The 26696-nt window shown below is 44.7% G+C and overlaps 2 protein-coding genes across 2 annotated transcripts; one reads left to right on the top strand and one right to left on the bottom strand.

The window, feature by feature from the left end:
- Window positions 1-12938: 12938 nt before the first annotated feature.
- c8b (complement component 8, beta polypeptide) lies at window positions 12939-20183 on the top strand. Its single transcript, XM_056597057.1, has 12 exons — window positions 12939-13054; window positions 13718-13862; window positions 14181-14328; window positions 15342-15483; window positions 15719-15851; window positions 16348-16545; window positions 16825-17065; window positions 17224-17352; window positions 17814-17977; window positions 19001-19154; window positions 19661-19732; window positions 19868-20183. Exons 1-12 carry the CDS (start codon window positions 12984-12986, stop codon window positions 20017-20019), a joined length of 1749 nt encoding a protein of 582 aa, XP_056453032.1. The 5' UTR covers window positions 12939-12983; the 3' UTR covers window positions 20020-20183.
- c8a (complement component 8, alpha polypeptide) lies at window positions 20178-26477 on the bottom strand. Its single transcript, XM_056597056.1, has 11 exons — window positions 26295-26477; window positions 26080-26191; window positions 24870-25023; window positions 24242-24389; window positions 23468-23657; window positions 23195-23377; window positions 22598-22838; window positions 21820-21951; window positions 21432-21589; window positions 21074-21299; window positions 20178-20641 (listed from the first exon to the last, which is right to left on the bottom strand). The coding sequence occupies exons 1-11, from the start codon at window positions 26372-26374 to the stop codon at window positions 20490-20492; spliced, it is 1776 nt and encodes a 591-aa protein (XP_056453031.1). The 5' UTR covers window positions 26375-26477; the 3' UTR covers window positions 20178-20489.
- Window positions 26478-26696: the final 219 nt, after the last annotated feature.

Below are 26696 nucleotides of genomic sequence, written 5' to 3'. Positions count from 1 at the left end.
CTCTCCTCCTCCTCACCTCCCCTCCTCTATCCCATCCTTCCACCTCTCCTCCCCCCTCCTCCTCCTCTTCCTCCCAGCCTTCCTCCCTCCCCTCCTCCTCCTCCTCCTCCTCCTCCTCCTCCTCGTTCTCCTCTTCCACCTTCTTCTCCTCCACCACCTCCACCATCTTCTCCTCCACCACCTCCACCATCTCCTCCTCCACCACCACCTCCTCCTCCTCCTCCTCCCCCTCCTCCTCCTCCTCCTCCTCATCCTTCTCCTCCTCATCCTCCTCCTCCTCCTCCCCCTCCTCCTCCTCCTCATAATCCTCATATCATCCTCCTCCTTCCTCTCCCCCCTCCCTTCCCTCCTCCCCCTCCTCCCCCTCCTCCTCCACCTCCTCCCCCCTCCCCCCTCCAGGCTACATGACGATGGGCGCGGTGCAGGCGGCACAGTGGGCCCAGCAGCCATACGGGGGCCAGGCCCAGACACTGGCCTTCCCCATGCAGGGGCCCCTGCAGATGGCCCAGGTGCTCCCGGGGGGCCAGCCGCTCATCTGGAGCCAGGCCAACATCTTCCCTGCCACCCAGCAGCAGTGGGCGGCCATGGCGGCCTACATGCCCGCCCAGGCCGTGGGCGTCGGGGGGCACCCCATTCCGGCCGCCGTGCTCCAGGGCCTGGTGCCCATCTCCGCCGTCTGCCCCCAGGCCTGCGACCTCTCCTCCGCCCCGTCCTCCGCCATCGGCAGCCCCCAGCACGTGGCGTCCAGCTTGGAGGGGGATCCCCCGGCCCTACTCCTGAGGCGTCTGGTGGGCCTGGGGAGGGAGGGCCTCTGCATGGAGCAGGACGCCGGCGAGGGTCCGTCCTCTTCGTCCTGCGCTCCCGCGGGGGGCGGGGTCGACCTCGGGGCGGCGTCGGCAGCGGGGAGCCGGTGCGGGACCCCAGGCCCCGTATGCTTACAGGACACGGTCAGCGGGCAGCTGCTGCCGTCGCCCGACTCTGTGGTGAGCCAGGAGGAAGAGGGGAGCTGCAGTGACCTTGACCTCTCCAGAATGACCTTGAGCCCGGGCACATCCTCCTCTCCGTCCTACAACTCTCGTGAGTGTTTGCTGCTAAGAAGCCGTTGTAAAGTGTCAGTGTTCTAGTGAAGCGTCCACCCAGAAGGTGTTTTTTCTTCTAAATCTGAGCTTACCCCAGGTTAGCAATGCTGCTCACAGAAGGGCCTCCCTGGGCCTTCATGTGTGGAGTTGTTGTGTTCTCCCTGTGTTCACTTTGATTTCCTGTTGGTGCTCTAGTTTTCTCTAACCACAAAACAATGGCACATTGCTCATATTATGCTTTTCTGTGGTTGATAATTGCATTTGGGGGAACTACTAGAAAGGGTTTTTCTGCCTTGAAGTTAAAAATACACCTTGTTATTCTCACACAGTGTATTTCTGAAGAACCACTTTCAGCCTCGGTCAAAAAAGCTGTTCTGTCTTAATGATTTGCACGCGTGTCGGCAGTCTCTCACCCCCTAGCAGCTGTAAATATTGGAAAGAGGTTTTAATGATCGCAAGTTTAAGATCGCAAGTCGGATAAAGAATCTCAAACACAGGCTGATCGATCGGATCGACCCCTAACAGCGACCAAGTACCAGCAGGTTTCAGTGGTAAGTTATGTTGTTGCTATCTTATATTTCAGATCTAGAATTTAACTGTGAATTCTGCAACCGTGAGTGGCCGAAGTGTATATTTTATAACTTCTTATTTAGGTATGCTTGTCGAAACTGTGACAGAATACCCAGCAGGGTGGAAAACGTCTGCTGCCAAAAAACAACAAGAGTTACCATCAGTTGGTATAATCACTTACAGTGCTCCTGTTTTTGTTGTATCTTATCCAAGAATGAGACTTACATTGCTTGTGTTGGGAAACATCATTCCATTCTTATCCATTCCAGCAACATTGTTAATACATGTTGCATCCAGGATCAGTACTATGTCCTATGCTGCATGAAGCAGCTTCTATTGCATGCATGGTGCACCACCCCGGCTTAACTGCTTCTGACTCTAGACGGTTGAGGAATAGGACAGAAGAGGAGCATGTTTTGTATGTAATGTAATGAGATACACTCAAAAATAAATTCAGAACGGTAAGGTTTCATTATACCACCGGATCCAAATAACGAATAAAGATATGACAAATTAATCTTTTCCTCAAAGTACATTTTTTGCAAATGTACAAAAACTTTACTGAAGCATCCTTGTATGTAGACATAATATTTGAACAGAATTGTTATTACATCCTCTCTATACAGGCGTGACAGGCGTCTCTACTGTCACAGCTTTGCCAGCTGGCCCTTCTTGGGACAGGATGTCAGGGTGGTCATCCCCTCGTGTGCAGGGCTCCGGCCGCCGCTTGACTGAAGCGGGAGACATGGCGGCAACAACTTCCTCCTTTGGGGGTCTCCCATACTGGGATGACAGGTCGGTGGGGATGGGGGATCGTCTTCAACCAAGGGTGAGGGGTTGTCAAACACCTCATCAGAGACCTGGCTCAGCAGGGCATCCACTGAGTCTGTAAAACATTCATTCTGTCTCCTAAAAATTCTAAAAAATATTTGGATGTCTTACTGTTTTGTAATAAAAGATAAATTGTACAACTAACTGTATTTCGGGTGTGTGTTGATCTGCTCTGCGTGCAGTCCCCCTTCTTGGACAGTGTTGAGCAAGTTACTTCAAAAGCGTAATGCATTATTTATTACTTGTTACCGTCATTTCAAAGTTATTAGTTACATTACAATATTACTGTATTTGAATTGTAAGGCCTTAGACTACTTTTACATTACTTCTGCATTACTTTCACCAAAATAACAGAAAATATGGATTTGGTGTTCTCAATTGATCTTCTTGTGTTCAATGCAGCTCATTACACAGCAGGAGGTGATTTGGTATGGCATAATGACTGAGCTAGGCTTAAGACACAAGTACAATATAATGGTCGCAGTTATGGCTCATGGTGCAATACATTTTATAATAGAAATACTGTAAATTTAGGTATTCATATTGAAATCAATAGAGCTAGAGCCTACTACTGTAGATTGTAAAAGAAAACATTGAGCCCCCTTTCTGGTTTGTCTAGGACGAAATAGGGTGGTTGACACCGACATTTTGACTATTTGTCCTGTCTTTGGGTATTTGGGTCATTTCGATCGCCCCTGCCTAATTCACAATGGCTGGCTATCGCCATTCACAAAAATGTCCTTAAAAACAACCTAAACATTCGTTTTCAGAAATGTGCAACTCACTGTTGGTGTTCGTTGATGTTCCAAATCAAGTAACGCAGCAAAATGTGTTTTAATTGGCATTTTGTAAATCCATTGATTTCGTTTGGAAGACTTATTGCTTGTTGAACGGAAACGGAAAAGCGGGCTGGTTGTAGTCTTCTCGCTCCATTCTAGCCCTACTGTTGAGACGGAGAACCAAGCGAAAAGACTTCAACCAGCCCCCCTGGACTCTGCTGCTGCTGGGATCTTCTCCTCTAGCAGTAAGAGGAAGCAAACATTTGCACTGATTTTTTTTTCTCCTACGAATCTCGCGGTGTTGGCGAATTTGTGTAAAAACAAAACACAAGTTAATTTTGGGTTTAAAATGCATTACTGAGATTTGTACAGAGTAATATATTACAAAACATTTTTTTGTAATGCCTTACATTACCGCGTTACAGCAAAAAGTAATGCATTACAGTATTTGCATTACTTTTGTAACGCGTTACTCCCAACACTGTTCCTGGAACACAACCTTGAATACAGCTTGTCCTGCATATGTCGTAGGTCCGCATTTTAATTGTAATGCATGATCGCCTAGTAAAACTTACAATAATAGAAGTTCAAAAGTCAATGCTCCAGTTCATAGAGGCACCGGAGGGTTATTGTGTTGGTCAAAATGTTTTTTCGGTCATTGTTCTGATTCTCTCGTATTGAATATGTGGCGTCACGATGTATAAGGCCTAATGCCGCAGTAATATTACAGCTTGCATAATCATAAATTTAACCCAACAAAATAATGTGAGCTAGAAAGTTAGCCGAGGCACACATCTTACGAACAAAACATTACAAATAAATAATGCTAGGTATCTTTTGCCATGGTTGTACTGCTCAACTACAACCAACTCATGAACCCTCGGTACTTGCTAGCTTCTTTGTTTTAAACAAAACAAATTGTTTCAAGTCCAGGTTGTGCCAACAAAGTGGGAACTGCCCCGTCTGTAAAGACTGACCGAGGCCAAAATCCTGCATCATAACGTTACTGTGCCTGGTTCTGGAAGCTTTCCTCAGCAAAATTAAGCATGAACACATGAACACAATGCAAGGCTAGGGATGGTCTTCGGAGGAATGGTGCGAAAAATTAACTGCAACTGCTCATTAATCATGAAGTCCATGCAAAGGGGATTTTTTTTCGCACAGAGAATAGGATCCTCTCGACATGGCGGCTAACCGACCTCCATCGGCCACCGCTGTAAACAGCTTTGTTTGAGGGCATGGCTGAGCAGCCGGGAGGCATGACTTCTTAACTTCCATGACAGTCTGACGTCAGATTGCCAGATTGTACTGCAAACTAGGCGTTTTAGGCGGTGGATGAGGTTTTTTTTTCAGTGGGCATGATTCCACTGGCTCAGATTTCGATCGTTTTAATTAAGCGGACCTTAAACATGGATAAAAATGATATATAACACCAAAGCAAAGAAAGCAAAAAAGCATATTATCACCCCTTGAAAACTTCCCTGCCCATAACCATGGCGGCACCAGAGATTTACCTTTCTGGTGTTACCATGGGGCTGAAGTGTGTCGTTCAAAAGGCTCTGTTGATTCACAAGAAACAGCAATTGCTACACAGAGCATAAGCAAACAAACCAACAGAGCATCCGACCCACTGCGTAAAACATGAATCACACAGCCATCCCACAATCAGCATCAAATGCGTGTTTTCCAACTGAAAAACACAACACCAACCCACAACGTCCACTGCTATTCGCATTACATAGACAATGGCCAATGGCAAAAGATATACAGTTAAGTATTAAACAACAGACTCAAGGCTGAACTAGGAGTTGGACAAATCTTACTCTCAACGTGCAATACCTCAAGTAATGCAGCTAATGAATTTAAAACAAAAATCAACAGAATCATTGCTTGGAAGTCCAAGCAAAACAAGTAGGCTGAATAGCAGTAAATATTATATTTTGGCATGCAAAGCTGAACCTTATATCTTTCGTGTTCGAACATTCCAGCCAGGAGTAGAGGTCAAAGCAGTCATGAATAAAACTGCTTTGCAGATTGCCAAACTGTTGTGAAGGGTACTTTTTCAAAGTGGGCCTTCCCTAGGCTGCTAACATCGCCAACAGTATCCCCACTAGGAGCAGCTTCATCCTCCACCTTCTCGTCTTGCTCTATTTCTTGATCCTCTACTTCGCCCTCCCACTCCTTAGATGAACTGCGGTCATCCCCACTTTCTTCTTTCTGCATTTCACTTTCCATTAAGACAGGTTGAGACGCCACTGACTCCCCTGGATGAGGTTGTTTTTTCACAAAGAAATCTATAAAAAATGTCCCGCCAGCAAAAAGAATGCAGGCAAGCTTGTAAAAGCGCAATGTTCAGTGTACAGCTACCATATAGCTATAACAGGGGTGGCCGACCAGTCAGAGACTAAGAGGCACATTTTTTCTGTGTTACTGCAAAGAGACACATCACACACACGCACACATGTACACACGCACACAAATACACACACACACACACATACACACATTCACATATAGATACACACACACACACACACACACACCACTGTTCAGACCTCTGCCCAGACAGATTTATTGTAATTTGCTTTCGCAAAGGCAGCCATCATTGTTTCTTTCCCATCTATGCCACGGGTTCCGTCTATTAATGGACCAATATCCAGGAGTTGCTCTTTGATCAAACAATCGTTTGACACAGATCGTGCCAATATTGCCAACTGAGGCTTGTCTTGTATGTCACAAGACTCATCCAATGCGACACTCAAATATTTGCATGCTCGAAGATCAGAGTGCAACTGCGATTCAGTAGCCGTGTTAATGTCCGATATTCTGTGTTCAACAGTATGGAGGGACAGTTGGACGTCTGACACATTAGTTTTAGTTTGTCCTTATCAGGAGTCAAAATTTCAACAACTTCACTGAGGCATTTTTTAACAAACTCCCCTTCATTGCATGGCTTTTTAGCCCGTGCAATTTTCCAAGCCAGTTGATACGATGCAAGCGTTACGGTCTCCGAATGCTTCCTACATTTTTAGAACCTTTCTGAAGTGAATTAGTGAATGTGCAGACGCGATCAAGCAAAAATTTGGGTCAAACGCACATTTGCGTGAGATGAAGATATATAAAGAAGAAAAAGAAACACAATTCTATATGAACCTAAGAACTGCATGAAATCTGGCAAAAAGTCAATGAGTCTGTTTCATTTGATAAATAGTATTTCAGAAGGTATAACAGATCAATGAAAAAAATTCACGGTGACATGTACAGGAAATTCTTTGACCTGAGAATAAATATTTGGTTGGACCTATGGACTGATTGGTTGGACCTATGGACTGATTGACAGACACAAACCACATTCTGGGAGGCAGAGCTGGACTGGGACCAAAAAATCGACCTGGCATTTTTGGCCATGGCGGCTCACCATGATTATTTATACCTTATGCGGAGGAGTACGATATACCAGAGGATATATGCGCACATTGTGTTGTTTCAATAATGTAAATAAAGAGCAGCTGCCTACATGGAAAGTAACCATGTTCAACAATGTATACGCTCCTTCACTACTTACAGAGAATTTCATCTTGGGAGAGAATGCTGCAGTGCCACATTTTCCATCTTGAAGTGAAAGTAGTTGTCAAAGAAACACTGCTAGAGATGTCTTTTCAATGTTTAATGAAATATACTGACAATGAGGCCTACAGCAAGACCATACATCCATGTAAAATAAAGAGCTCCTCAAAGACACCTTAAAGTCTGATAAACAGAGAGAGAATGAGAGAGAGAGAGAGAGAGAGAGAGAGAGAGAGAGAGAGAGAGAGAGAGAGAGAGAGGAGAGAGAGAGAGAGAGAGAGAGAGAGAGAAGAGAGAGAGAGAGAGAGAGAGAGAGAGAGAGAGGGAGAGGGAGAGGGAGAGAGAGAGAGAGAGAGAGAGAGAGAGAGAGAGAGGAGAGGGAGAGGGAGCGAGAGAGAGAGAGAGAGAGAGGGAGAGGGGGAGCGAGATAGGGGGATAGAGAGAGAGATGGATACCTAAATCGACACAAACACACACTTTCTGCCACACATACTCTCAGGGGCAGGGAAGTTAATTTCACTAGTGTTATTTCTCTGGTTACCTACCAATGATTAATCATCAATTTCGGCAAAGCAATGTTTCAGTAACATTACATGATAATAATAACTGAAAGCTGTAACACCTGCAAACTATCCTTTATGGCAAGATAAAATAACGCTTTAAGTTGGACACCAACAGGGGCGGAGTTGGGCACTTTTTCATACCAGGAGCTTCCCTTACCGGCAGCTGATTTGACACACACAAACACACACACACACACGCACACACACACGCATACACACACGCACACACACATGCACACAAACATACACGCTAGGGTGACCACCTCCAAACCAGCAAGGACGAGGCGGTCAACAAAACTCTATAGGCAACAAAACTCTATAGGCCACTATTATTATGCATGTTTTAAGTCTGATTGAATAAAATTAGCCCTGTATTATAATTTCCTATGTTGAGCATTTGCACACTTTTAGCCTACAATTTCCCCAGATACTATTTAGTGAAGAGGTACACACAACCAAAAACGTTGTCATTGTTAATTCCACGGGCGATCATAATTCCTGTGTCATTCCAGTGTCTTTCTGACTGCGTGTGTGCGTAGCCTACGTGTGTGTAACTGCCTGTCTGCGTCAAGAAATTTGATAGGTTTGCTTATTGTAGGCTACTACGTGAGGTTTGACAACAATTTTGACCAATCATGACTGACTTCAGATCTAAGAAAGTTGAGTGCGTCCAGTCCAGGGGGGCTGGTTGAAGTCTTTTCGCTTGATTATTAAAGTTTTCACCCTTTCCGCATTGACGCCAATCGAATCGCGCAATGTAAAATGCAGTTGGCTTCTTTGCTACTGATGCAGATTGAACACTCAAATGCATGCCAATTGAAAGCGGTGGAGCGGGTAGTCACCTCTCAATTATGACAGCCCCCGCCCTTAAATGGGGCCCACTGGGGCTACACTCGACGTCCGATGGCCTGTCCATGCTGCTGGGAGGTGTTGTGCACTAGAAATAATCAATAAATACATTTAAAGGGGTAATGTCATCCTTTTTAAACTTTTCCCTTTGCTTTAAATCTTATATGACATATTGTTACGTATTTTAAGCACATAAACTGCCCCCACATAGCCACTAGGAAGCAGGATCGAACACACAAGCTGCATTACCCCCACACAGCCACAAGGGAGCAGGATCAAACATACAAGCTGTAATATCTACCCCAGCCACAGAAGGCAGCATCTTTAAGACTGTTAGAGCCATCGTTTGCACTCAAACTTTACTTCTGTAACAGTGTGACGTCAGACTGTGGCTTGAGCGGTGCTGAAGTGCAGAAGTCCCGCCTCCCAGCTACCCGCAATGTTCACAACTTCTCGGGGGGGTGAATTTGCCGACACACACGCAAAGCGTTCGACCAATCGCAACAAAGTGGGCGTGCTGACCAACCAGAGCAGACTGGACTACTCGTGAGGGGGGGGCTGAAAGCGACATGATTCAAAACAGGACGTTTTTGAAAGATCCTGAAATCAGTTTTGCAGAAATCAACAGTGTGAGAATAATAAGAGGTTTTTCTTAACATACAGGCATGTAATCCCTTTTCTTGTAAGACCCCCAAATGCAATTATTAACTAACTAAAAAACCATGTGGGCGGGAGTAGCTCAGGAGGTAGAGCGGGTTGGCTGGTAACCTGAAGGTTGTTGGTTCGATCCCCGGCTCCTCCTATCTGAGGGTCTAGGTGTCCTTGAGCAAGGCACCTAACCATAACTGTTAGCTCCCGACAAGCTGGCTGTCGCCGTGCATGATTGACTCCGCCGTCGGTGTGTGAATGTGTGTGTGAATGGTGAATGTGAGGCAAAATTGTAAAGCGCATTGGGTGGCCAACGGCTAGTAAAAGCGCTTTATAAATGCAGTCCATTTACATTTATGAAATGGGATCTTTAATTCATAGATTAACATGGATTACGGTGGGATTTCTGAGAAATGTTGTCCACTGTCAGACACGCACATGGTAATGCGTGAGTATAAAAGTGTCTTTAGCTAACACTGGGGGCTAACCAGTCCCTCCCCCTGCAGCATCAACCCCGGCCCCCCCGCTCCAGGGCTCCTCCCCTGACGGCCCCCCGTCCTCCCAGTCCGCTGACCCCCCAGCCAGCTACAGCCTCCCGGAGCCAGAGGCAGCCCAAAGCCCCCACACAGACCAGCAGTCGGTAGGTGCTGCCCACACACACACACACACACACGCACGCACACACACACACACACACACACACAGACACACACACACACGCACACACAGACACGCACACACACACACACACAAACACAAACACACACACACACACACACACACACACACACACACACAAACACCTACACACATACACATTCACATTGTAATTGATAAAAGATCTGCTGTCCATCTTTCAGACATGTTTTGTAAATTTTGCACTATTTGAAAGATAATTTCATAATTGTCGTGCTAAAATTCAAATAAGGAACTATTTGAACATTAGCAGGTGTGGTTTGAAATTTTAATTAAAGAAAGAGAAAATAATAACCTTGCTGCCTCTCTCTGTTTGTGTCACTGCCTCTCTCTCTCTCTCTCTCTCTCTCTCTCTCTCTCTCTCTCTCTCTCTCTCTCTCTCTCTCTCTCTCAGGGTGGTAGTGATGCAAGGACTCTGTCTCTAGAGGCCAGTGAAGCTGAGCTGGTGTCTCCCAAGGACCTCCACTGTCTACAAGAGGACAGCTAAAGTACAGGGGGCCACCAGGTACGGTACTGCTTCTCTCTTCTTCTCCTCTCTGTTCCTCGGGCTGTGAAAAAATCCTGGTCGGCAACATGAACACATGAATAAATCTGCATGTTTTTTCTGTGGGAAACAGAGCTGATGTGGCAGTTCAACAGCACGCGTGTGTTGCAATAGAACATGTCAGAATGCCTAGGCCCCCTTTACTCTACTACACTATTGCCCTCTACTGGTGAGATACAGTTATCACTGTGCCAATTTAGAAATGGGCTTTGATGAATGTTTCTGTCTTGTACAGGGGGCGGAAAACCTCCTGAGGGCACAACAAGACCTGGAAGAGAAGAAGTCTGCTTTCTGCTGAAGTAATAATAGACAACCCATCTCTTCCAGCTGGATAACACAGAAACAAGTTCCTTTTTAATCTTTACCGTTCAAAACCTGGATATAATTCTTCAAGGTCTGCTTTCCAACGGAGAGCATCGACTTCAAGGGAAAACACAAAACAAAACTCTGAAGGCTGTGCTCTGCAATCACATAGCCTCTCAACCAGTAAGTGACCTTTCACCTTTTAACTCAGACAGGAAAGCGCTTGAGGTTGGTATATATACGTACATACCTCGAGGTTAATATATCGGCCCATATACCGTCAAGAAATAACTATATGCCACACGGATGTGGATGATGATATACAAATTATTTTTGGAAGAAAAAAAATGATGAACAGTGTAAAAGGGGGAGGAGCTTTGTGTGCGTTGACCTTCACCGCGTCAGGGGCCAGCAGCGAGGACTGAGCCAGACGGACGTAGCCTACCAAATGATCTGTGGAGAGCCAAGCATGAGGGGAGACTGGACTTCAGCGGACTCCACTGTGAGCTGTTTCCTGCAGCTTTCTTTAATGTTTAAACAACCAAACAAAAGAAAATAAACGTTTTTTATTTGTCAATTTTTAGGCTGTGATTCCCCGAGTTTCTGACTGGTGAGACTCCAGTGGATATCAAAATGGCTTTGAGGCGTTAGTGAAATGATTTTTTTTCTTTTTGCCAAATTGCATATATTTTGTAAATAAGATCTTCCCCGTCTAACCGCCCACCCCCACACCCACCCGCTGCCTCACGGGGCCAAACAATTGCCTCTCGTAATACATCCACAACCCCCCAAACCCCCCCCCCCCCCCGGGCTCCGGATAAATCTTTCTACGGTGGCTGAAATTCTTTTGCACTTTTTTTTATCATCATCATTTTCTAAAAAATAAATATATATTCCGAATTCTGGTCTGTCGGTGACATGAACTGTGAATCTGTGTCCCATCGCCATTCGTCACGCCTGCTGCACCTGTCTTACACCTGTTTAGCGCTTTGTAGTTTGGAGGAAAATATGAAGGGGATCTTCTAACATCAATTCTATAAAGGTCTATTGAAAGAAAAAATAAATGTTAGGGCAGTTCTTTTACAATATTATGGTTCTCTTTTTATTGAAGGTTCATAGTCAGAATTGTCTGCATATCTTTCATTTGCTCTTGTTACAAATTTGCTTTCTGACATTTTGTAGGTATTACATTTTGAAACATTAATTGACATACCTTTAAAACATTTTCATAATTAAAATAAACCAGGCAATTCTTCAATGTGGTTTAATACAGATGCAATGTCTTTGATTATATCTTGTCTGTGTTATTCTAATCTGAACAATCAAATCAGATTAGAATAACACTGAAAATGGTCGTAAATTCTTTGAATATTTCTTAGGATCTGAAATTAGATTTGGACATTCCAAATAAAAAACGGCCAAAAGATGGGCAACAAAAATTTGAAACAAAAATGTAAAAATATCACCATGAACTCCTACACTTACAATAAAGATGCTAACTGTAACCCTGCTTGTGAAATACAATTGCAAAAAAATAAAATGTCCCAGGTATTTTGTAAATTGTATTTATGGGATCAAGAATTGTACCGAAAAAATATTTAGAAAAATGACTTTTATAGGTCTGTCTCCTCCCTGATCACTGTGCGCATCCCACTATTCGGTTACAAATAAAATATAATGTCAGTCCCAGCTTTGTCTCTTTTTACATGACATGTTATGTATTTCCCAATCAGTTGTGCCAGCATCTGATGGGAACTGTTTGCCTACTTTTCATAAACTGGTGTTGGGTGTTTCGGTAAATTCAAAATCAGTGCCAGGAATTTAGGTTCAAGGTTCATTGATGTAGGCTGGACCAACTAAACTATGAAATTTGTGTTTATTCAACTTGTTTTCTAAAGCTGGACGGGTAATCAATGATCATATTTTTGTTTTGGTTTTGTCCGTTTTCCCCACACTTGATAGGGAGATAAAGCTTTGAAAACAATTAACTTTGTGTGTGTGTGTGTGTGTGTGTGTGTGTGTGTGTGTGTGTGTGTGTGTGTGTGTGTGTGTGTGTGTGTGTGTGTGTGTGTGCGTGTGCGTGTGCGTGTGCGTGTGTGTGTGTGTGTGTGTGTGTGTAATAAGTAGCTTTTTATGAATAAACCTGATTCTTTAAGTTTGGCCCAAAAAAAAACTAAATAAATCTAGCAATTTAGCTGACTTTCCAAAGCTACTTGCAATTAATTCAGATAAGCCTACCTCATTGAGGAGCAGGACATCCAGCTCAAGAAGGACTCATAGGTCTGACAGTGGGGATCAAACCTATTTCCCTTTGTCTGGGAGTCAATCATTCTATAGCCACTAAACGTAATAATCAACATTTTGGTTAGACAGACATAAACATTTTCACACACATATTCCAACCTGCATCCTGGGGCCTAGAGGCTAAAGTAAGTCCACATTATGAACGATCTGACCTGTATTGGTCAATGTGTTTGCACACGTACACATGGTGCAAAGCAGCTAGTACTCACAACTAACAGTCACAACCCACCAGCCACCGCTCTGGTACATAATGGGGAGCGCTGAACTCAACAGACAATGCTGTCTTCTCCTGGTGTCCTTCACCGTAAAGCTGCTCACAAGGTATTCCACTGCGCTCTTGTTTTGTTACAGAACCGGACAGCTGCAGGCCTAATATTGTATTGCGCAAAAATATTATATGTATTTCTGAAAATATATAAAATGTGGATGCAACCTGATTGGAGTGAATACAGCTAGGGCACAGCACAAGTTGAATGTTAGATTTCCTCCTGAAATACATTTGGTGTTTTAGATTAAATACCACCTGGTGCATTATGAGTCAGTGGCCCTATAAGGCAACATCTGAGGAGTACCTGGGTCATTATATGACATCATTAAAGTTAAGTGGCATACAGCAAAGACAGATTTAGTAAGTTTATAAAGCAATAAATCCAATAAAAAACAAATGCAAATGTACAAATATAAACTTGATGAAACACAAACAGGTATACTATCTTGAGAACCAAATTTACTATTGTTTCATGTGTTTAAATGTTTATAAGTGTCTTGTTTATTGGGGGGAAGGTAATTCGTTTAATTTGTGATGCAGTTTTTTTAATTGAACCCTCTCAATATTCTGCTATTTATTTAACTATTTAAAGATCTGAGCAGTATTTCTCAGTTAAACAAGCACATAGCCCAATATGTTATGAAATTAATCAAGACATTGATCGAAATCAGTTACTTTTGGGTCGTGGTTTCATCCTTGTGTTATATCTACTGTAGTGTTGCCATAGCGACAGCCAGCAGTGAAGGACTGAGTGTTCGTGAGGCACGCGCAGCAGGTCCCGGGGTCATAGTTCAACCCGTGGACTGTGTGCTCTCAGAGTGGAGCACATGGACACGCTGTGATACTTGTCAGAAGAAGAGGGTAAGACAGAGACCGACTTTCACAATACATTTCCCAAATCATAATAAATGTGATATACCGTATCTACTTACTATCAAGCCATATGCCGGACACTAAAGCTAATTCCACCCATGTTTCTTCTGATGTGCTGCTGACATGTCTAATCTAGTTTATAAGGATGCTGCTATTCCTGACCTCGGCCTTGACAATGAGAGAGAATCGCTTTGTTGTAGTTCCCCTGGACAGGAGTGTGTACTTCAAAAACAATCATCCCATGACTCCGGGATCATCACCTCAACGTCTCTCTCTTCATTTATCCGTGCCTCTCCCTTCCTTCAGTACCGCTTCGCCAGACTCCAGCAGCCCTCCCAGTTCGGAGGAGAGCCGTGCAACTTCCACGGCAGGGAGGAGGAGGCTTGCAGCGTCTCTTCGCGCTACACCTGTAGCAACATCCCTCCCTGCACGGGCTTCCTGTGCGCCTCCACAGGTAGCTCCACTGTAGGCCGACCTATCAGAACCAAAGATAACACATGCATTGACAAGTCGTTGACGAGTCATTTACAAGTTATTGACAAGTTATTGACATGCCATTAACAAGTCATTGACAAAAACATGAACAAGCCATTGAAAAGTCAATAACATGTCCTTGACATGTCATTAACAAGTCATAATCAAGCCATGAACCAGTGACACACACTATGAAGATGAACACATAACGAGTTCAACGTGTTCCACGACTAGTGCACTACTTATTATGACCCTGAGTCTCTCCTCTTCCGCAACCCATGAGACCTGATCTCTAAAGAAATACCTACTCTAGTCATGGACGCTTGTCAACGCCGAGAGACCAAAAACTATTTAGAACCCGTTTGAATGTGCCGTGAAGAAGATATATGATTGTCAACATAATTGAGTAAGGCAAAAAAGTTGCAGTTTTTCGTAAAACAGCAAAGACACTTCTCACATCCCTTCCATGTATCTTACCAGATCCAGTTGGTAGCCTACTGGTTTTATCCAGTGACTCCTTCAGGTCTTTTTATAAGCAGTGAAAGACCTTGTGTTATTACATCCCGGTATGAAAAGAATTGTCTTAATGTAAGCTTTTATTACGCAATGACGTCAGTTACCTGTTGGGTATGCAGTCCTTTTATTTTGGTATTTTCAGTCTTATACTTAAAATTGCAAAAAGAAAAATCAAATTGTAATTAATGGCACAATTCCAACGGTATCAATGACTGTTTTAGTCTCGCCATAGCTTAGCGTACATATTTCTTCCAAATGAAGACCCCATGGTGTCCACAGAAAGCGCTTGGTCGCTAGTTTCCCTAGGGTGCAAATACTATTTTATACGCTTCAAATCAACTCTTCAAAACATTGTTGTCAATAAAGAATGCTTTCTCTCGACTTCTTGCTTCCTGGCAACTTATAAAAATGCCTATTCCGTTACAACATGCAGCCGTTGAGTGCCATCCATTGGGTGTCCCCCTGCCCCCATCCTAGGACGCTGCATCCAGGAGTCTCTCCAGTGTAACGGGGACGACGACTGCGGGGACTGGTCCGATGAGAAGGGCTGTGGCAGTGTGAATAAGCCCTGTAATCAGGAGGCAGACGAGTACTGGGGCATAGAGGACCTTGCCAAGGGGTGGGTCATATTCCAGGTCATGCCGGTGTTTACTCTTATTGTTATTACAGTATTATCATCATCATCCACCTTTGTTGGTTAATGTCTTGACAATTTAACATGTATTCTCTAGCCCTTTACATCCCTATATTAGGAATAAAATGTATTTACAGTATGTAACCATTATATGTAATGGATACATAACCTCTCTCTCTCTCTCTCTCTCTCCCTCTCTCTCTCTCTCTCTCTCTCTCAGCATCAACATCCTGAACAGCCAGCTAGAGGGGGTGGTGCTGGACAACAGGTACTACGAAGGCAGCTGCCTACCTCACTACATCCAGAATAAGCGGTACAGGAAACCGTACAACTTGCAGCAGTATACCCTGCAGGTAGCCTATATATTTTATGGATGCATTCCAATATTTCGTCAATCCACACTTTGTCATTGTACCAGCTGTTTCAATTGTAGAACGCTCCACATGAGGCTCAATCGGCTTGTGATTACATCAGTGTGAATCCTCAAAGGTCTTCTTTTAGAGATTATTCGACTAATTCATCATACATTTAGATATCACACCAACTAATAGTTATATAGAACAGACATGGTCGGCTACAAACCCTGAAGATTGTGGTCAGAATATCAACGTTTTGAATAATGCAGAGGCAGCCCTCCCATCATTCCCAATTCCACCTTGCTTCTTTATCACTATCTTGCTTGGGCTGGATGCACGAGAATTCAGGCCTCAGACACATTCAGCCAACGGACACACTGTGCTATGTGATCAATGGCAATGAACACATAGTTTGGAGAATGTGGGATTTCTGGGCAGTTGCAGATGAATGTGAATCTTACTTCTTTCTCGTGCACTCTCCCCCTTCCTGCAGCCAAAGGGCTCGTACGATTACTCATCCAAGAATTTTGAATCGTACTCCGATTTCTCTGAGTACTCCAGCAGAGAGCGAAGAAGCAAAACCACTGTCTCGTTTGGCTTCAGCCTACCAGGGGTGGCGGAGTTTGGCTTCAACTATTCCAATGAGAAGTACTCCAAGTCAGTGAAGAAAATTCGTCGTATGTCGGGAAAGGTGACCTTATTTATGTTTCTCACTCTTAACGTCTTACTATGACTGTGTCTCGGAAACGCATATAAATATGTTATATTGTCGGTGTGAGGGTAAATGTAGCGCCTAAGACCATTCCGAATAATACTAGAAATTCTAGTCGTTTACCAAACGACCTGCAGTAAATTGACCCTTGAGAGATGGATAAAATGACATTTTGAATTTGATCATCTTTTGTGTTGTACTTTTATGAATACAAAACCAATCTTTTACTGGGTAATTCACTGCATGCTTGACTTCTAGACCAACAGCTTTGTGCGGGTCAAGGCTGAACTGGAGCTGGCCCAGTACATATTGAGGTCAGAAGACCTGGTCCTGCACCATGAGTTCCTGACGCGGCTGCGCTCCCTGCCTCAGACTTATGTCTACGGCGAGTTGCGGCAGATCTTCATGGACTATGGCACCCACTACATCTCAGAAGCGGGTCTGGGAGGGGAGTATGAGTACGTCCTTGTGCTGAACAAAGAGGAGCTGGCAAAATCAGGTATTTCAACCGTCATTACTGCTAATACCATTTAGGGTAATGCATTTAAAGCCAGAGGACAGTTTGACCTAACCCCCCCCCCAAATGATACAGCTATAGCTGCAGCTACATCCCAAGGGTGCCCCAGCAGATCTCAACATATTCTCTTTTTTTGATAGATTACAGTTTGGAAGATTACAAGGACTGTGTGCAGTCGGGGTTTAATGTTGGAGCAAACATACAAGGCGTCTATATATCTGCAAGTATGCAAAGTGGAGGATGTGACGGCCTGCTGAAAGAAATTGGACGTGAGTTACAGTTCTGAAACCTTTGAATCAAATGGTTTCACCATGATTTGGCTGTGAAAACAATGATATGTTCTGTTCATCGTTAGAGGGTAGGATTTTTGTTTCGTTAGTTTGAGATTGTGTTGTGTACAATTTAGTGATTTAGAGATACTTTTATGCAGATTGACTTCCAGATTCAATGACTCCAGACTAGAGTGACTTTGGATGTTTAGGTGAGGCATCTTGCTCAAGGATGCCTACTGGTACACAGCCAAATTTAGGAATTGAACCCTGTACCTTTTGGTACTAGGTTCAAATGTGTGGTTTTTAGACTCCCCTCTAAAGTCTGAAACACCTTAAACCACTACACTAAAGTGGGAAGCATACTTGTATTTTAGACACTTCTTGCACACACAAGAAAATAAAAAATAATTGACTCCTTTTAAGGTATGCTGCTTATCAACCACTCCTTCTCCTTCTAGAGGACACAGGGTCGGAAAGTAAAGTGGAGGACTTTTTCGCCGTGGTGAGGGGCGGGAGCAGTGAATCCATCTCTGCGCTTGCGTCCAAGAACGTCCCTACCCCGGATCTGATGAGGTTGTGGGGCGATGGCGTCTACTACAACCCTGAATTCCTCCGCAGAACGGTGGGGCGGTGGGGGGGGGCTTGCTCTGCCTCTCTCTCTTTCACTCACTCACTCACTCACTCACTCACTCACTCACTCACACACTCACTCACACAAAGGCTTTGATTTATGGTCCTTCAGGTATCTTTAAACGGTAAGTAAACTCAGTTTCACACCAGGACATTCCCAAAATAATATTAAGAGCAAGTGCGAAGGGTGCTGTCCAATGTGATCAAAACGTCATACTTGCATGAGCAAGGGTGCACAGCAAAGAGAAAAACACCACTCTGGTAAAGTGTGTTTAGCTGTCTCCCTTTTAAAAACTCATTATTCATCGTGCATCCCTCTCAGACAATGGCCTTAAACTCGAATAGGGTCCTTAGCTTTACCCTATTCGCATGGGAGGAGCCTTGATGAGATCTACTATCGAATGACATGTTTGGTAATTACTCTCGCTAGGGTAAATGAGAGGCCTCAGGCAGCTTTAATTGCTATACTGTCGTAAAAAAACTCTCCCATGCACTCAATAACTATCACAGCCAACCCAATATACATTTACCCGAAACCAAAAGACCATAGGATCCCTATATTCCTTTAAATATATTTGTGGATTTATTGTCCAAAAACACGTACCCCGGGTTTATAAGAGTCAAAACCGGTTGATACCGCGTTTATTGGAGCTCAATATGGAATTCAGAAAATGTTCTTTCCGTACTCACAAAAGGAGTCTGAAACCAAAAGGGAACTCCAAGCGGCCTCTCCATCTGTCCATCACTGTCCTCACGCAAGTCCCTCTGCCCCTCGGCTGTCTTCTTAGACAATCCCCTCCACAGCACCACGTGAAAGGGCATCTCCCCTTTTTTTGTTTGTTTAGGGAACCCTTGCTATATTCAACTTCCCTCGACAACTCGGTTAAACTAAACGGTCCAAGTCAAAAAACAAAAACTTTCCTTCAATTTGAAAAAAAAATTGTACCAAAAAATGAGATTGACGTCCTATTGAAATAGATGATCATAATATATGAAACATATGTCCCTTACCCAGACGCGACCTCTGTATGAGCTGGTGACCTCCAGGGACTTTGTGGGCTCTGATCGCCTGAAGACGAACCTCCGCAGAGCCCTGATGGAGTACCTGGACGAGAACAGCGCCTGCAGGTGCTCCCCCTGCTATAACAACGGGATAGCCATCCTCAAAGGTCAGCCATCACCTAGGCCCTCTGCCAGAGAGAAGTCTGTCTTAGGTTCAGGACCATGTACTGATGTCATTCTGTCATAGGTTCAGGACCATATACTGATGTCATTCTGTCTTAGGTTCAGGACCATGTACTGATTTCATTCTGTCTTAGGTTCAGGACCATGTACTGATATCATTCTGTCTTAGGTTCAGGACCATGTACTGATGTCATTCTGTCTTAGGTTCAGGACCATGTACTGATGTCATTCTGTCTTAGGTTCAGGACCATGTACTGATGTCATTCTGTCTTAGGTTCAAGACCATCTGATGAAATTCTATCTTAGGTTCAGAACCATTTACTGATGTCATTCTGAGGGATTATTTTTCTTAAGCTTCAGGACCCTGTACTGATGTCATTCTGAGTGATTTTCTATCTTGCAATGTATGAAGATATAACTGAGAGAAGAGAGCGATCATGTGGTGCTGATGATAGAGCGACCTCCGGGTGTGTCTTGTGGTCTTCAACAGGCACCAGGTGCGAGTGTATTTGCCCTAACGGCTACTCGGGTCGAGGCTGTGAGATCACTCAGAGGCAGAAAGGTAAAGTAACTTAAAGAGGCAAACCTAAAAACACCAACAACTAGCTTTTTGACATTTGGTCATCTTAATATTCGTATGTATGTTCAACACAGAAGTGGATGTGACATAACTCATGAGACCTCTTGAACCCCATAGCCATCGGCATCGACGGCAGCTGGAGCTGCTGGGGGCCGTGGTCCGTGTGTGCTGGAGGAACTAAGAGCCGCAGTCGCCTGTGCAACAACCCCGCGGCGAGGAACGGGGGCGCGGACTGCTGGGGACTCCCGCAGGAGTCCACCGGGTGCTGAACCCCTTGCAGTGGACACCTCATAAGAAAAGTCAGAAGGGCAGAGAAATACCCATTGTTGGCATGGGATTCATATTCATTTTGTTGAACCACTGTCGGGATACTCATGGGTCATTTACAGTGTAGTATAAATAAACACATTGGTGCAATAAATGGTGCAAAATGAAAATTATTTGATTTTATTTCTTATTTATTGGACTTATTTCAAGGCTATACTTGGCGGATGCTCCCTTCAAATTGCCTCCGTATCTCTGAGATGCAGTCATTAAACTCCTTCCTGGAGTCCTTCCATGTAATTAATGCATAGATCAGAGCTACCGTCTGTACCCAAAACTTCACATTCTGATTCATTCATGGAAAGTAAAAAGAACAAAGGTCAAACACAGAAATGCAGTTGGCACCAGTTTAATATGGCCCCATCACCTGTATTCCATTGCACCTTAAAGACAAACATTCAACAGAGTCAACATGTCAACACCGCTGGCTCTGAGAGGCGGAGCCCAAGCAATTGGCTCCGCCCCCATCTGGGGCTGGATTATCACAGCTCCTTGTTCGGGTCTTTCTCCCCGCCTGGCACCCAGACCAGACCCCCCAGCAGGACCATTGGCCGTCTGTTCTCCTGTCTGCGGATGAGATGAACCGATGCTAATCAGCTTCGGACATGGTGTTCAAACAGCCCCCATTTAAAGAGGGAAAACATGCCAATACAATCACTAACACGACGTTATCATAAGTCGAAGGAGGCATTTACTCATCTACCAAACTATGGAGGTGGAGGCTGTGTTTTGTGTCACTCGAGAAAAAACCTGCTAGTGGACAAGACCAGACCGAGACCCCCAGAGAGAAGACCCCCAGCCTCTCACCGGCCCTCTCGGACCAAGACCCCAGACAGAAGACCCCCAGCCTCTCACCGGCCCTCTCGGACCAAGACCCCAGACAGAAGACCCCCAGCCCCTCACCGGCCCTCTCGGACCAAGACCCCAGACAGAAGACCCCCAGCCCCTCACCGGCCCTCTCGGACCAAGACCCCAGACAGAAGACCCCCAGCCTCTCACCGGCCCTCTCCGTCACCTCACAGGCGGCCCCCCGGTAGCCCTCCCGGCAGATGCAGCTGCAGGAGGTTCCCTGCAGGGCGGGGACCCCGTTGTGTCGACAGGGGGCACAGCGGCAGGCGCTGAAATGGAGCTGGTACTCGTCCCAGGCCCGCCGCAGGTGCACCACCTTCTTGCCCAAGTAGTGGGCAGCCGTGCTGAGGCGGACCAGCTCGTAGATGGGCATGGTCTGGGGGAGGTGTGGGGGGAAGGGGTCAGAGAGTGGAGAGCAACTGAAGGTCAAGGCAAATATATGCCTTCACCAACAAATTGGTTTTGATTTAGATCACACACACACACACACACAGACACACGCACACACCTCATACTCGATGAGTGCCGGACTGTACTGGAGACTTGCCCCCCATTTCCTGAAGCTCTCCGGGTCGTTGGTCTTCAGCAGGTCGGCCTTTGTTTCAGGGACACCGCCTTTTACCCGTGCAATGATGTCGTTGATCTCACTCGAGGCTGCACCCTTATCTAAGGCAAATATGGAAGAATATATGCATCTATATATCTAAAAGCCTCCTGCATGCATTTTCCTTGAAATAAAAAAAAAATAAAAAAATGTATTAATACACAAATAAAGAACTTTAAATTAATAATATTTAATCTGATTACATCATTTACAATGAAGCACAACCCACTAATATATGAGATTAACTTTTGCACACGACTACAGAATCAATGTCAAACTAAAAAGATCTTACCTTGGTCCGAGTTTGCTGATGCACTGCCGACCTCTCCGCCAATCTTCACACCAACCGACACTCCAGCAGCCACCGGGATATCGACGCCAAAGGAACCGCCAAAGCGGCTGGCCAATTTTTTACCTTCTATGCCTTTAAAAGGAACATAATAGAAATGACTTGCGTATCCAGCCAACCACTTGATGTGGGTCCCTGACATCAAACGTATAAAGCTAACTGAAGCTAGCTCTTCATATCAATTCTCATAGTCAAAAACTATTTTGATCATTCATCTTGGTTTTTTTAAATGTGTTCTATGTATATGGATGAGATAGTTGAAGGGTCTATTTCACACAGATTCAGGGTTGTATAGCTAGTGTGAATTGTTCATCAGGATAACTAAGGGGTTGGACCGACATGCACAACTGTGCAGTTAATTTGATTCTAAAATCAGACATCCTCTATATATTATATATACATTCCATATTATTTGACATATTGTTTCTTCTTTATATGTTTATATTTCTTGGCACCAAATATCAGGAAAATGACCTTGTATGCGTTACACCTACTTATTAATAAACCTAATTCTAAAATTCAACCAACAGTTAATGGGATGCTCCCATCGAACCCCCATTACCACAGCCTAACCTGTCCGCATCCTAGAGTGAATTCCCTATCCTCTTACTATGGCATCCATCTATTCAAATTTTGGTTTGTTAATTTTTTGTGAAATAGTGATTGGCCAAGGTGTTGCAATCCTCAAACAACAATTCAATCAAAAAGAAAGCCAGCGTACTAGAGTGGCCGATGGCCGTTTTGTTGACCACCACGATGTACTCCATGGTGCCTCCCAAGGTGCCCTCGGTGACGTAGTGGGTGCCATAGTAGTTGAGGAACCGGAAGTACGTGGGGACGTCGTACTCCTCTGGGAGGTCCTTGAGGGACCGGTGCATGTCTTCATCCAGCATCAGCCCACTACTGCGCATCTTGAACTGGGCCGTTTGCACCTGAGACCAAATCCTAACAAAGCCCAGATTCTGAAAGTTGAAGAAATGTAAAGATAGCAATCCTAGTTATGTGTTTGTAAATTCAGAAAAAATAAAATAATGGATCGAAGTCTTGCTGCCGGTCTATAATAATAATACTTCATATGTTGGACGTACATAGTAATATTTAGCAAAGTAAAAAAAAAAAGTTAAGAACTGAAGATAATATGATGTTATTTCCCTCTTGCTTTATATTTGTTTGCCTTTTATAAAATGTATTGTTGATGAGACACTATAAATTCATGCCATATTCATCATCTGATACAGATAGTCAGTAGATTATTTAAAAAAATCCCCAGACATCACATAATCACACACGTCAATGACAGTGAAACTCATACTCGTACCTCGCTCTTGTGTTTGGTTACGTTGCTCAGGAACTCAGACTCGTCGCTCATTTGCAGCCCGGCCTTCACATAGCAGACTCCGACCGTGAAGCCGAAGTTCGAGGATTTGTGCGTTTTCCTGGCGTTCAATAGGCTCACGGCATTGCTATAGTATTCGGAAGAACCCTCCGCCCTCGCCTTGGCCTGCAAACAAAGTTTTAAATGTCAGAATCAATCCGATTATTAACACAAACAATAAGCAAACAAGCAAAGTGGGGTTCGTAGGAGGCCTACCATAAAGCGATAGGTGTGGTAGTTGTATGGTTTTCTGAAGTTCTTTAATTCATCGTTGTAACTGAGGTTCTCACACATTGCGTCGTAGGTGAATTTCCTCCATTCGCCGTTATAGACGTATTCGCACCGGCCTCCAAAGTATTGATGGTCGAGGACAGGAAGCATGAATTCCCCTGTCAATATATTGTATCTGTAGCAAACACACACAATTAACATTCAGTTTCAAACTTTCAATGTTGTAGTGAAAAGTTTATACGGTACCGGTATAATTACCAACACTCCCTGTTTCATGTATGACGTAGCTGGTCTCTCAATCACTCTGTCCGTTTATCTACTTACTCATAAAAGCAACTTGCATTGAATTCAGTGTCAAGTCATTAAAGGATTTCTTCAAATTTTCAACCTTGACGCCATTTTCTGTTAATTTCGGATCAAAGTGACTAACATGGACAACTATTTTTGTAATTGATCAAGTATTAAGCAAATAGCTCTAGAGGGGCTTAAGGGGCAATAGCACCCTGTCAATCAAAGTCCTCTCAAAGTGCTTGTTTTAGCAACTGACTGATCATTGTTACAAGTGTCTGACAACATTATGGAAAGGAATCCTGCCGATACAATTTCTTACTCCACCTCCAGACGCTTAATCCGGTCTATTTGTGACTGTGTCTGACCAAGTCTCCCTCAAGGGGGAGTCTTTCTGAGCCAGCTTCATTCAGCTACTACTACTCTTAAGGGCTGTACCCTCCTCTGACCCGGCTCCACTATGGGATGTACCCCCGTGTGGCCCGCTCCGCCCCGGGGATGTCCCACAGCGTGGGGCACTTGCCCTGCCGGAGGGTGACCACCTCACAGGTGTCCTCGTCTGACCCATCCCCGCAGTCGTTCTCGCCGTTACACAGGAGGTCCTGAGAGATGCAGCGATCTAGAACCACCAACACCATGCCCACACACACACACGGGCAGATGGACACACACACACACACACACACACACACACACACACACACACACACACACACCCCTGTCAATCTTCCCACCTGCACCTCATTCCCATCATAAAACAGTTCACGCCCTTGGTTTCCTTGTAGGTTTGTTATATTTCTTATGCCCCTTCTTCCTTTTGGATGTTTCCCTGCCAGTTCATGGAACTGCCATTTGAGTATCTTTCTTAAAATCAGTTTGTTACATTTTCAGAGAACTTGTCGGCCTTTGGATCCTATCCTTTTGATTACTGCTTCCCCCGGCAGCACTGGTCCTGACAAACATGTTGCTATGGTGACGTCGTATTTTTAGCCTTGAATGGAATCAAATATAACTGAAAGCAGCTAATCCCACTCATACTTCAATCTCTTCCATCCTTCCCAGCGAGAGCGAGCGTGTGTGTGTGTGTGTGTGTTCCTGCCTGTCTCGTCACAGGTGAAGCTCTCTCCACAGACGTCGGCCACCATGCAGGGCAGGGTCTGCGGGGGACACGCCCGCCTGTCCCACAGCTGGCCGGCAGCGTGGCACGGGGCGCCGCCGAATTGAGACGCTTTGTCCAGGACGCGGAACCGCCACTAGGACAGAAAATACAACGGGGTAAAACAACTACAACAACAACAACAACAGCAGCCGTAAAACGGGAACCATGAAACAACTGCACCAGGATGCGGTTAGATTGCAGGCTAGTGGTGAGAGATGTGCAACTCGTGAATTATTGAGCACGGGTAAATTGGCGGGTAACCATGTGCATGCTACACTCCCCCTCAGTTGCTTTCCTGGGCTCCTCCGAACACTAGGACACAGGGCGGTGCGGTTGGAAGACGGGTTTATTGTAATGGTTTGTTGACAATGATACACAGTGCAGGGGCTCCATGTTGCCGAGCAGGAGATCTCTCCCTGAGGGTGCATGGAGATGGTTGGTTTAACCTGTGCACACTGATTACTGAATGTGCAGCGGGTGTCAGCCCTGCCCAGCCCCAAAGTCCAATCTGACTCCGCCAGGCGAGGATGTTTAAACCAGCCACCATTCAAGTCAATGTTGGGAATTGTCCTCCCCACTCTGGTTTGGAGAAGATGAAACTGATAGAAACATACTGTACAAGATACAGATGTACCTAGCAGAGACAGAGCGGTACCTTGATGTGAGTGTGTGGTTCAATATGCAGCTCTGATGCAGATGATAATTTCTTTGGGATCACCATGGGAGTACAAGTAGCTCAGGAATGGGATTGTGTATACTTGCACAAAAAAAGGTCACAAAGGTTCAATTAAAAAATCAATTGGATCTATGTGGCAACGGTCCTATTAATCAGCTCAGAGCAGGAGCGCTGATGGGGTCATTGATCACCTTAGTTCAGCTCCTGTTTGTCATCAAATAGATCACCAGGTTGTCATGGTATCCTGACTTTGTCAACAGTGATCGTTGTTTAACATTGCGTTGGTTTGTAAACTGTATGGTTTTGCCTATCTGTTGCCTAAAAACGCATTGTAGATAGTCGATTTTTATCATCTTTGAGCTCAATTTAGTTCTGTTTGGAATATGGATAAGCAATCCAAAATGAGATATCTTCCTCTAGGAGAAGGGGGTCAACAGCCAGAATAAAACAGTGAATCGATGGCAGCCCCGTTACCGTCTCCCCCGTGCAGGCGTTACAGGGGCTCCAGGGGCTCCACCGCCCCAGACTACAGTCGATGGGTGACGGCCTGTCCACCGATCGGACCAATCTTCTGAACTCTTGTGATCTACAGGGAAATAAACAAAGAAAAATGGAGCACACATTCAAATGAACAGCTATACAAGCATGTCCTACGCTAGCAATGTTAGGAAAATAAAGTCATAGCATACCCATTGCCCGGTGCACACGAGATGAAGGAAATAAATAGGCTGCATACACCGAGGAGTAATAATTTGATATATAGATCCATGTTCAGTTATTTGGTGGAGTTGATTATCACATCAGAATGTTTCTTTGGTGAGGAACCATGCAGCTGGTGATCATTTAGAGTGGTCTTATATCAATGTCTGGCTGGGTGAATCATTGATTGATTGATTTTTGTGAAAGTCAATATTGGGATTCGTCTGTAGGCCTACTCACTCACACCAACACACACACACACACACACACACACACACACACACACACACACACACACACACACACACACACACACACACACACACACACACACACAAAGTTGATATATAATGATTCAACAAATTAAATGTGGTGTTCAAGCAAAAAGTTCG

This window comes from Gadus chalcogrammus, chromosome 8, assembly GCF_026213295.1.
Source record: "Gadus chalcogrammus isolate NIFS_2021 chromosome 8, NIFS_Gcha_1.0, whole genome shotgun sequence".
Lineage (NCBI taxonomy): Eukaryota > Metazoa > Chordata > Actinopteri > Gadiformes > Gadidae > Gadus > Gadus chalcogrammus.
This window is presented reverse-complemented; position numbering and strand designations above follow the sequence as displayed.